A 12,862-nucleotide genomic window follows, 5' to 3' on the forward strand; every position below is an offset into this window, starting at 1 on the left:
ATTACTCTGTCAGAGTCGAACTATGGAGACACAGCTACGTTTGTTAAAGTTGATGTCGAAAATGCCTCCAACCCTAAGACATTGCCCATCATTTGTCAAGTTCCACTGGTAACTCCGGTGTATAACCGTGTCTGCGCCACCTCTGTCACCATCAACAGTCATTTAGATGTAAATATGAGGGCAGGCGATGTAAGAGAAGCTCCTGACTTTGATAGGTGCAACTTTTCTTTTCACAGCAGCCAGTGCAGTGAATTAAAGCAGTCCGAGGTTGTATCTTATATGAAACAAGGTTCAGACAAGTGGATTGCATCAGATGACGAGAGCTCGGATTTCCTGGAGGAAATAGTGAGGAAATGTGAGTCACTGCACATCACCCATCTGACTCCATGTGTCTGTCACTCTGTGTTCAAACACTGCACTGTGTAAGTTCTCTCATTTTTCTTTCATTTTCAGACTGTTCTTCATTTTCTATGGCCTCACAGTCAATACAAATTTACATCTTGCTGCATAAATTATTCCATTTGGGCCAATGCTTCGACATCCTCACAGCGAATTCTTGAAGATTACTGAATACCAAACTGAAGTTGAACTTTGAGGAGCAAAAAGAAGTTTTTCAAAGATGCAAACAAAAGGCTGGAAACCCACAGGGGAAACGTGCACGTCTGCTCTTGCTCAGTGTTTTATCATATACCTCTTCCAATCTTTCTCTTTGTATTCTCTATAAAAGCAGAAATGGTTTAGAGACAATAAACATCAAGAGCAAAATCTAAATCTGATGTCAATTTACCAGAGTTGAGTGAAAGCCTTTAAACTCTAGTTTCAGTGACATTGCTGAGGGATTTTCTTTTTTTCATGGTCTCCATAAATCCACAAAATTCAGTTTGTAATTTCGCATCAGTGCCACTGTGTGAATTTGTGCCTTTTAAGTCTGGGAGCAAACACAGAAAAATGACACACGCTGGGATTGTGGAGAAGGAGAATAGAGAGGCCAGGAGAGATGGAAGCATAAGCAGAGAGGGTGAACAGTGACAGACAAGGAGGAAAAGGGAATTATATGGTAAGAAGAAAAGTACAAGGGCATGTCTGGAACATTTTTACTGTGATCAAGGCAAGTTGTAGCCAAATAAGCTACTTGCATCTCCCCAGGAAAAGGATAGTCAAACGTAGACAGGATAGTCGAGCAACAAGAGAGGGAGACAGCAAAGCAACAGACAAGATAACACAGAGACAATAAAAAAAAGAAGGAATCAGAGACTGGTTTGAGAGAAATTAACGGACAAAGAGACAGATGGAGCGCACCGATTACTCTTCCCGCGCCTCAGCATTCAAGCCATCCATCCGACATGGATCGTTGTCGAAGCAACAATGCAATCGCTGTGCAGGAAGAGTTGTAATTCTGCCCCATTCACTCCCAGCTAATCAGCCTCTGCCAGCTCACCAGCCATTAGCCTGTTAGGCCGTGTGTGTGTGTGTGAGAGAGAGAGAGTGTGGAGGGGTGTGTATTTCTACCTTAGGAGACAAGAGCGGAGAAAGAGGGATGACGTGAGTGGCTGTCCATGCCACACGCATGTGCAGTTGTCCAAGTTTGATTTATTTGCAGCAAGGCAGAGAGTAACTGAAGACATCCACAGTAAGTTCATCAGCCTGCGCTCAATTGCCAATCCTGCCAGGTGGAAGACAGCAGGACTCATTTGTCTGTCTGCGTCTGTGTGTGTGTAGGCGTGTGTGCATGTGTGCGTGTATAAGTGAGGCGCTTTTTGTATTAGGTCCAGCACAAGAGCCGTATCTCAGCAATGTTCTACTAGACAGGAGAGAGAACACCTCAAAGTCACACAAAGTCCTCCAACTACAAATTTATTCCACCCATCAGTTGGACTCTCACATAGCAGCGACCTCAAATCTTCCACCTTCTCCTGACTCACTGTTTGCATGAGTTAAACAACATGCACCCAGACCTAAACATTCAATAAGGAGGCATGCATTTCAAATAAAACATACCTGAATAAAGACAGAGAGCCACTGGACCATGAATACAATGACCTTCTGGTAACTGGACCAAAGTAAGAGGAGTGAGGCTGAGTGGTTCCAATGGATTTAAGTTTTAGGAGACACTATTTATCATGTTCCATTCATTACTTCTATTTTTAGTCTCCATATTTTAAACCTATTGTAGAGCACCTGTGTGCGGTTCAGCATCAGCATAATGTTCTATGTCTTGCTAACAGCACTCTTCGTTGTTGTTACTTTAACATTCAAATCCTCTTTTTTCACACCTACTGTCTCTGACACTGATAATGTAATTTACTTAATGGGATTAAATGAGGCTAAATGACCTGAACAATGAAAAGAACCAGTACACTTTGTGATTCAGGTGAAGTGTCTTCCCCAAATAACAGGAGGATGTGGGTGCTTACCTGCCAAACTGCCTTGCAGGCATTTCTCTCTAGCTCTCCAGTTTTTGGCTCCCCCTGTCAAACACTTTTGTTTCTTTCAAATTCAGTCAGTTTCTGGGCATTCAGTTTCACTGTGACATGCTTCTGTTCAAATTTGGATTAAGGATTAAACCCTCATGAGGAACTATTATACAAGGCTGATTTCTAATTGGGTTTTATTTCATTTCACATTTAGAAATGTACAAAAAGATTACCAAGTTGTGACACGCCCATTTTCCCTGTACGTTTCAGAATAAATGACAAAATGTCACTCTTCCCTGCCTGCAGTGTATGTTTGTTGGTATATTTTGTTTCATGGCTTGTGTTCATCTACCTCCTCTATCCGCTGACTAAACATAAGGAGTCTAATTTCTTTCACAGTTTTGCATCAACATACAATGTTTTGGATGTGATCATGAGAAAGCTGACAACATCAAAGTTAAAGTTTGCTTTGATCGCTGACTGTAAATCTAATTTCTTACAAATGGCACTTTGAGCTTAAAGCCACTAAGCTACGCTAAGCCTTTTCAGAAAATCATCCAAGTGACAGTTTGTATAATGGTGAATGTGTGTGTGTGTGTGTTTTCTTTTTCATGAAAGACGACTGCATTTAAATGAGAGGAGCAAAGTTCACTTAGACTAGTATAATATAAGCCTTAATTAGAGGCTATTGGAATAAAACCTGTCGTTTACTGGAGATGTGTGTTTGTGTGTTTGCCTTTTTCACTGCAAAACATTAATTTCACTAATCAGTAATTCTTTAACGCTAAAATATCTGTTCAGCAGTGGAAAAGCACAAGACTGTTGAACTCCTTCTATGTGCATGTCTGTGGTCATGTGTGTAGTTTTGTGTCCATGAATGCTAAATTATTTAACCCCTTGTGTGATTCTCCACCAAGAAATATTTTGGGTTGGATCTCAAAGACAGAACTCTCTATGTGCCGTGTTAGAGTTCAACAAATTTTCGATTTCTGCAGTGCTCTAATTTATTTTAACCCAGACCTCAGAGGCCTTCTGCAAACAACAACAATAAAAAGAAAAGAAAGAAAGAAAGAAAGAAAGAAAACCATAAGCAGAGAAAGACAAAAAAAACTCTCAAGTTACTGGAGCAGAACGGTGAAGGGACTTGAAAGTGCTTTTAAGTCGTGCAGGCAGATTTCTACTTTCAGAAAACAGAAAAACACACACATCAAAACGGTGCACAGACACAAAACGCACACTGACAAACCCTCGCAGATATACACACATAAAGTCACTTGCATACACATAAACAAACATGCATCCATAAAATCACAGCAAAAATACACACACACCTGCTGACATAAGCTTCACTAACAGGCATACTCCAGGACATGCACACATATACACACAAACAAACACACACCAACACACCTATGTGTACCAACTGGTGCAGTAATATTGCTGAAATTACTTTCGGGGCTTAACAGCAACTGGCTGACTTTTTTCTCTTCCCAATCTCTTGGTGGACTCAAAGAGGCCAAACAGGGACAGAGAGAGGGCACACACACACACACATACACAAACTGTACACACACACACACACCATTTCTCTCGCTCCATCTGTACGTCTCTGCCCGGTGCCCTCTCTTGCTCCATCATGAGGGAATATGAGAGGGTCTCACCTCTGTCAAGAAAACCAGTGGAGCTGAAGTGGACACTGTCTAGCTAATTGATATCACTGAGCAACACAGAGCACAGGCACTAAAGCACATTTCAAAGTGGCCTCTACCATCATAGGCGTATACAGACTGTCCATTTCCTGCTGTAAACTTTAAACATGGAGATATGACGCTGGTTGAACAAGATACATTTGTGTTTCTAGCTACAGGTCCTAGAAATCTGATATGTAACATACTGCACATCAGCAAAACTGCTTTGTAGGAGGCAAATCTAATTATTCCTTCATTTCCCAGGCTCTGGTAATCACTGCAACGTGGCTGAAAATACTGAGGTGGTTTGAAAAAGTGTCGTGGGCAACCCCAGAGTTTTCTGGGAATCAGTAGGTAATTTCTGTAGGACTTTATATTGGGGCAGCTGGGGAAAATTACTAAAAATGGCCGTTTCAGATGGATGAGATGAAATTCACAGAGCTGCTCAGGTAATAATTACCATCTCTGGATGTCCTCTGGCAATACTAATGGTATCCGCAGAGAGCTGTTAACTCCTAATAGGTATTGTCAATTCCACCCAGGTGAGAGATTGGCAACATAAGGCTAACATCAGAGGGATTATAATAGAATCTGGAGATTTAAAAAGATGTTAATGAGCTGCTCAAGATCATTTATATTTTAGATTAAAATCACAAAATCCATTTTCAACAAGAAAATGAAAGCAAACATTACATCAGACAAAGGAAATCTATTCTAAAAGAGAGCTAAAATCCAAACATGAGTGGTTTTATAAATACCACAACTCAATTTCACAAGGATAATGTGACCACTAACCAACAGCACAAACAAGTCCACAAGCAACCAGAGAGTTTGAGGCCTTTCATGAAGACAACAAAGACAGCGTCACCTTGAGATGAAAAACCAAGGCTGGAGTAATTAGTTACAAATGGATGGGTTGATGTTTGCGCTCCCTGTGTGTGTGTAATCAAGGACAAGAAACAGAGAGCTAAATCGACCCCAGGGACGTACATTGTCTGTTGAGTGAGTTAGAGAGGGTGTGTTTGTGTGCTCTGTGCCTCTTCTTCTTCTGGAGCATGTGTGTACGTAGGGCTGTGTGTGCGTATGTGTCACATAACTTTGACTTCAGTATAATCCCTGCAATCACTGTGTGATGCATGTGAGAATTCAACAACATTGGAAGGCATATGTCTCTTTGTGTCGCAGCACAATAAGTTGGACGAGAATCCCTTCATTGTACATCATTATATTTATAATGCCTGTTGTAATGTAGTATAATGAAATTCATTACCTAAGATCATTATATTGCAAGAACTGAGGATTTACCAATTCATTCTGGTATCCTCATGAATAATAATAAAGAATTTCTATAACGCAAGCTAAGTGATTTTGCTACAGGAGTGTGTGCTAAACATACATAGATATAAGCAGACACATTATATAGTATGCATCACAATTTATTTCAATTAAAGTATGATTCCTCTTCCCTGACTGAAATAACATAAGGCAGTAACAAGGCTTGGACAAAGGCAAGAACCGCCTCCATTGTGTAGGGCAAGAGTGGACTCAAAGTGAACTAAAGAGGCTAAGCTAAGCAAAAAGGCAGAAGATTAGTTTAGAGCCAGAGAACTAATTAAAGGAATCTGGAGATAACCGTTTAATTATTTTCTCTCAGCCCCTTTCTCCTGCTCATTTTCTTCCCTTCTTCATTACTGCTTTTCAGAGCTTCTGTAGAGCGGCCAGTGTCAGAGGGAGGTGACTCGCTCTGAGCCGGTGAATCCACACACACTAACACAGATTCACCCACAGCCTCTGTCTCATTGACACATATTCCCTTTCAATTATACACACAACTGCACACACTCTTTCACAACGTCTGCGGTGTGTCTGAATGTAGATGTGGTTCTTATAATCCCAGATGGATTCCATTGGGAGGTGAGGAAGGGTACTGGAAGGAGAAAGGGCTGTGACTTGATTTAAAAGGTGTCTTCTGTCTGCGGTAAGTACGCTGCCACCTCTTGTTTTATAGTACAGTGATCCATATGCTCCCAGCGCAGCTCGATATAGGAGGATGTGGTCTCTTGGCGTCTGGAGATTCAGAGCCATACGCTGCTATTTCCACAGTGAGGTTCAACAGCAGGGTGGCGTAGTGCATGAAGAGGCTGCCCTTCGAGCACCTGTTCTGTTGAGCTTCCACTAACTGAGCAATAAAATGAATCACTTCCAGGTCTAGACACATGAGTCTACTGCTGATTTTAGTCTCTGGCTCCTTTGTGAGAGGAAAAAGGAACATTAAAAAAAAGAATCCTCTTTGTTGAATCAATAGCACTAAGGTAGATTTATTATTGCTGCATTTCTTTGATGTAAAATACAACATGATACACGTTTTACCACCTGAAATGGACCACTTCCCTCCTGTCTGCCCTTTGAAGCCGCTCTCTGCCAAATCTCACCCAAGCTGACCTTTGCGTTATTGTTCATTAACCGTTGATCACAGGGCTTTGTTGGCTTATTGTGTACAAAAAGCAAAAAGCATGCATTATGTGCCCTGTCTGTGAACAGTTACTAATGATGAGTAAACAAGTTTGGCCCATGCTCACTGAGCTGTGTCTGTTACTAGTTCTGCATGAATGGAAAGCCATTGCTGGGGGTGACAACACACAGGCTGCATATGCTGAAAAAAATCATGCTGAATTTATTTCAGGGTGCAGGCACGGCTGAGCTAACCGAATAACTGTTTTACCACACTGCTGGTGATTGCATGAAACATAAGGAGGCTTCTGGCTCCACTGAAAAAGGTGCAGCATTAGTGAAATCTTTTGCAAATTATATGTTGCATGTGGAAATAGGTGGAAGTAAACGAGCCATAATGCTGGCACTCACAGTCACTCACTTGTAAACTGGAGAAAAGGTTAAGTGTATGCGAAGTACTTCAGGGTGTAGCTTTTTTCTGTATAAAAAAAATATTTCAAGAAATGTTTTCTGAGTATCCTGTGGGACTTGATTACCTATATGTTGAAACATGGTCATTAAAATCCCATTAAAACAACAATAATTTGCCATAAACAAGTGTAGTCTCCTGCCATGCTGGCAGATCTATGAGACTATACATCCAGGTTTGGTGATTTGCATGCAAAGTAAACTCCCAAGCCTCTGCTCCATTGAGTCATTTTGTTTTCTTTTCATACAATTATCATGCTCCACCTAAACCCAGACTCCTCACGTGTGTTTAATGCTACCAAGAGGAGAATTCCAATTTTACATTTCCATGCCTAAAGTACAAGAAATAATGGATTTAATATTTGTTGAGTTGTAACCACAAGGCAGCAGATTCAGAAAGTATTGGCAGCCACAGCAAAACTGGTTTAGTTTGGATCAAACTCATGTCATTTTTTTCTGCCAAAGCCTGTTGTCATAATCAGTGCAGAGCTAATGTTCTCAGCCTGACTAACATCCACATTTACATTGGCTATCTCCATCCAGAGCAACAGCTGGCAGAAATGTCTATACGGGATGTAATTTTACAACGATTAGCAGTTTGTGTTGAATGCCAATATCCATTTCTGACACAGAAAGTGCTGTAATGATCAATTAATGCCTCCACTCATTGCTGTCAACTCAGATACTAGGTTTTCCCTAAAGCAATCTTTTAGAGACAAAAAAGGATTTTGCTGACTGCTGTGTGGACTTGGCTGAAAAATTACTGCAGAATCTTCTACATTATTCCTCCTGGGAGTGGAGCAACACGGCGTCTGTGGAGCAGCAAGTGGAAGCAGGATGTGTTCAGTTTAAAGACTGTACTACAGAGGTAAATATTTAACTTCCGCGACGTATTAAATAGAAAGAAAATGTACAAGGAAATCGCAGAGAGGCAGGATTTAACAGGATCTCAAACTGGTCAACGCACATCCTGTCTCTAAACCCAGAATCATACTAGGCACACTTGAGCACCTGTTAGAGTTTTTTTTTTTTGATATGCATGCGTATACTCACACACTGTTGAGGAGCATCAGTGAACGATTACACACCAATTAACGTGGATGCTTGGAATCAGGATGCAGAGTGCCTCGCGAGCTGCAATCATTACACTGCAATCATAAATTAATCACATAGAAATTCCCTGTGGCTCTGAGTGTGTGTAAGTGTATCTAAAGATGTCCACCTGCGTCGCTGTACATATACATGTGTGGGTTTTTTCTGTGCCTCTATATTACAACATTATCATTATTCCGTCGCTGTTCCAGCTTCCTTCTGTCTCTTTGTATCTCTCTTCCTCTTTATTCACAACCACACACACACACACACACAGTGAATTCTACTGATCCTTTCACTTTCTCCTCTCTTCTTCACAGCACTTTTCTTCACAAACCTCTTGCATCCCTTCATCTTCCTGGTTCTGTTCACATCTGCAGAGTAAACAACTGACTGACTGCTGTCACAGCATGTAGCCCTCCCACACACACACACACACACACACACACACAGGGAGGGTAGGAGAGTGCACTATCTGCTGACTCCCAGAACACCAAATACATGCATTGCTGAGGACTGCTTTACCCTTTACAGTGGCACACACACACACACTGATCTGAAGCCACAGTAAACATCTATGTGCTGACTGCCACGGCACAGAGCCCTGGGCGAGCCGGCTCCAAACACGCACAGAGACAGAGATGGACGGATAGACAGCAGCACAGACGTGCACAGGGCTGTCATCTCTGCAGCAGAACCACACAAACAATGCAGAGAAGCCGACAGAGGGAAAGATGTGAGTAAAAGATAAACATTGAGCGATAAAAATAGAGAGATCTCAACTGATGTGCTCTCAGATGGATTCTTTACATGTCTTTAGCCCTGTCAGTCTGTAAATATTTGTCAACATCCAACTTGATGTGTTTTCAACAAACATTTGAGACATAAACAGGGAGACCGACAGCATTTTCATCTGTCAACATCACTTGGAGGATTTCATAAACTGATTTGAGGCTGCATTCACCCAAACGTGCTGCTCCCAGGACCACGGGGATCCCCGTGCTTTTAAGTCAGACATCAAAACAGACAAGTGATCCATCGCTCAGTGTGTCTCTCACTCCCTGCGACTCTGTCACTCGCATTTTCTGGAGGGTAATTTACTCTCATCTCTACTGCCACTCCACTTCCTAATGAAGAAGTGATAGGAGAACACTCTGCTCTTTGTAATTTACTGTTGACACCAGTCTGTTACTCATCCACCTGTTCATAGCCAGGTGACAGATGCTGTCATACACTACACGGCTCCATCAGTGACAGGAGAGGAATTATGTTCATGTTAAGTCATATTGTGATCTTTCACCTTGTAGTTTAGTGGCTGTTTGTCAGATATAAGTCTTATCTGACTGTTTACTGGTGACTTGCAGCTGTATCAAACCTGTTTTAAGGTCTTGTTGATGTTACAGTAAGTGAACTTTTCTTGCTGCTTCACATTTAAAGTTTTCCACAGCTGTTTTCCACCGAGTTAGCTGAGCCTCTTTAGCAGTGCTGTATGAAACAGGATTAGAGAGTGCTCTCTGCACCATCACTGTCATCATCAGATACCAAATGAGGGAAAATATTTAGTGAAAATGGTTCATCCCTTCAGTACAGTTCAAAGACTTGTAGAGTCTATGCCACAGTGAATTACAGCTGTTGTGGAGGCTCGTGGCTCAACTGTACACCACTAATTTACGTTTCTTCATGTTCAGTGAAATAGATCTTGATTCAGGGCATGTTCTACCAATTCACTAGCACAGAACACATATCGAGAAAAACTGGTGCTTTTAGCAGAAACTCAACTATTGCGAAAAACCAATTTACATATATACAGAGCCATACGGGACTTTGAGGAGATGGTTGTACTTGTCAATCCTGTGCTTGCTGTGTTAACTCTCAGTCTGATCTGCAGCCCGCAATTCAAAGTCCCCTGAGTTTCAAGAGCGATTTAAACAACAGGTTTCCACTCCATTCTTGCTGCTGTTCTAAATTACTGGCTTAAGTCAGTGAATGTGTATCATACCCCATAGTGCCCCATGAACTTGATATACTGTATTTTATCCTAACAGCAGGGAGGAAGCAGCATATATTTATGGTGATATAGGCCCAAGGTAACTCGCTCTAAAGTGACAGGCCAGCAGGTTTAGAGAAAGTGTGGTGTACAACAAAAAGAAGGGAACTTGTTAACCCTCATAGCTCCCTAAGCTTTCTGAAGGGGGAGTGAATGACCTTTTATCTTGTAACTTTTTTTAGGGAGCTATGAGGGTTAAGACAACAACAACTTTTAAGTGGGTAACTTTAAGAAAGCTTCCAAATCCACCTTGCTACATTCACTATATCCTGCAAATACTGTACACCAGAGAGTCCCAAACACTTCTTACAACACAAAAACACCAATGTAGGCTACATCTTTTAAGGTTAATATATCCCCACTGTGATGGGATCACACACACAATACAGGAGGACTTGTCAGCAGCCTCTTTATGAATCCCTGAGACATGCCATGGATCTACACTTCAGAATCAAACCAGTTAACATCCATACATCACACCAGTCTGACAGACTTGATGCTGCTCTCACTGCAGAGACGAGCCACTGCAACACTGAAAAAAAGAAAAGAAAAGGCGGCTCGTACCGGTTTCTCTGGAGATCTGGATGAAGGCCTCCACGCCGCTCTCTCCGTAGTTGCCCTCCGAGGCGAGCGTGGACACGTAGTTCCACTCCATCGCCGTGACGATGTCCATCATGGCCTGGGCCTGGTAGGAGTCTGGCGGTACCACGCGGGAGAAGAAGTCATAGCGAGTGTTGTCGCTCAGCTCTGGGGCAGTGGACGCATAGCTGATCTGGGGGATCTGGAGAAGAGGACAGTTTGTTAATTGTTGGTTTTACATAAACATATTGAAACGTGCAACATGGTGATGTGTCCTTCAGGCTCTGAGTTTCATCCATTAAATACATTTCTTCACCTATTAGAACAAATGAAAAGTAGTTTGTAAAATCCTCTCACACATAGTATATTATGCTTTCATGTACTGTATACACTGCAATCTATATGTAGAGAACAGCTATAAACATATCTCACTTCCAGAGGGCTCATGGTGATTAATCATAATTTTATGGGATGGGAGAGGGAGTGTTGTTGCCAACACTAGAATTCAACTGTTGACTGGCGGTTCAGAGATGTGAAAGAAGCATGCAAATGATCCGAGGGTGAGCGGGTGTAGAGGAGAGAAACTAAAGTGGTGAGTAATCAGGAATCTGAATGTGGAACGACAGAAGGAGGAAAGGAAAAGGCAAACCAGTGATGCAAAGTGTAATTCATTCTTCAACACTTGACGTCACGGGCTGACAGATTAAGGGTAGAGAGGAGAAGATCTGAAGCAGGGAGACAAGACACAAAAGAGACAGCAGGGAGGTGACAGGGGGACGGACGGACAAAAAGCACAAACAGGCAGATGGAGGAATGGCGAGACAAAGAGGTTGACACGATGAGAGGAGACACACGTGCGCGCACACACACAGGTATCAGCGGTGAGCGGCAGCGTAACAGGCCGAAGGTGTTGGATGGCTGGCAGGCAGATTGATTTTTCCCCTGACAGAGAGGGACAGTGAGGGAAGACCCTGTACTACCCTGCACACACACACACGAAGAGAGAGAGAGAGAGATTCTGGACAGACATCTCATTGGAATTCATTGGAAGTAAGACTTAACTGCCAATCTAAACTAAAACACAAGGTATGTCAGCTGTCTGTCTCTGCCACACAAACACCCACCCACACACGCACAAATACAAATGTCTGCATGTGCTGAGCGCAGCAAAACCCGTCGGTACTGCATGAAGAGATTTGAGAAAGACAGTGCTTGTGTGTGTTTGCAGTGTATGTGTGTGTGACTGGAATCTTTCTAAAGCCCATCACTCACTGTCTTTATTCCCTGTGAGCGTCCTCTGAAGTCCCTGCCACCCTGCATCTACACTTGTCTTTGCCATTTTAAAAGGTCAGGGATTTATCCAGAGTTTTAGCAGGATTTCTTTTTTGTAAATGGTTCCTCTTTGGTGGTGCTGAGGTGCCGCAGTAAGTGGGTGTAAAAAAGCCATGAATCTCTCTACCCAGCTCTCTTGCTTCAGGAGCTTGTTTTCGAAAAATGAATTAGTCTTACAGCAATAGCAAAAATGAATTCTTAACCTGAACGGTTTTCATTTACCTCCTCCAGCGAAGAAAGAGAAAGCAGCTAATATGTTCTACTTCCATGACACAGTGATCAATACACTCCTCTAAGTTGACGGCAACAATTTTTTTTAGCAGCTGACTATTGAATTTTGGAATAAAGTCGTTGTTTAGTGACTTTTCATTTCTCCCATGAACTTTGTGGGAGTGCATGTGTGGTGACACTGCCAGGTGAGTACATGAGGAAAACTTTCATAAACTTCAGGAGGTGTGTGTATGTATAATAGAAGACGGGAATGAGCAAATAAAAAGTTGTTGTGTTTTTTTAAATCAGTCAGGCCAGCTGAGGAAAAAACTTGATAAAACTTGTGTGCATGTGTTAGTGGCTCTGTGTGTACCAGCCTCTGTAGATGGATTTTAATTTGTGTTGGTGTGCACATGCCAGTATGTGACTGTGCTGTTTCACTTGTCCTTTTACTCTCTATGTAAATTTAAACAGGTAAATATCCATTTCAAAGAGAAATGTGCGCTCGGCTGCAGGAGTATGAGATATTGGTCTGTTTACAACAGCACTGGGAAAGAAACCCTGTGACCTGGGCAAACCAG

General features: G+C 42.1%; 1 protein-coding gene across 3 annotated transcripts in view; it reads right to left on the reverse strand.

The window, feature by feature from the left end:
* Positions 1-12,862, reverse strand: part of grm8a (glutamate receptor, metabotropic 8a) — a 218,706-nt gene that overhangs the window by 116,839 nt on the left and 89,005 nt on the right. For all 3 annotated transcript variants that reach the window (XM_085769754.1, XM_085769755.1, XM_085769756.1), the window contains exon 3: positions 10,725-10,941. In XM_085769754.1, coding sequence (XP_085625880.1) covers positions 10,725-10,941 — 217 coding nt within the window. The remainder of the gene's footprint in view (positions 1-10,724; positions 10,942-12,862) is intronic.

Source organism: Trachurus japonicus, chromosome 23, assembly GCF_045865225.1.
Source record: "Trachurus japonicus isolate A0001 chromosome 23, Traja_1.0".
NCBI lineage: Eukaryota > Metazoa > Chordata > Actinopteri > Carangiformes > Carangidae > Trachurus > Trachurus japonicus.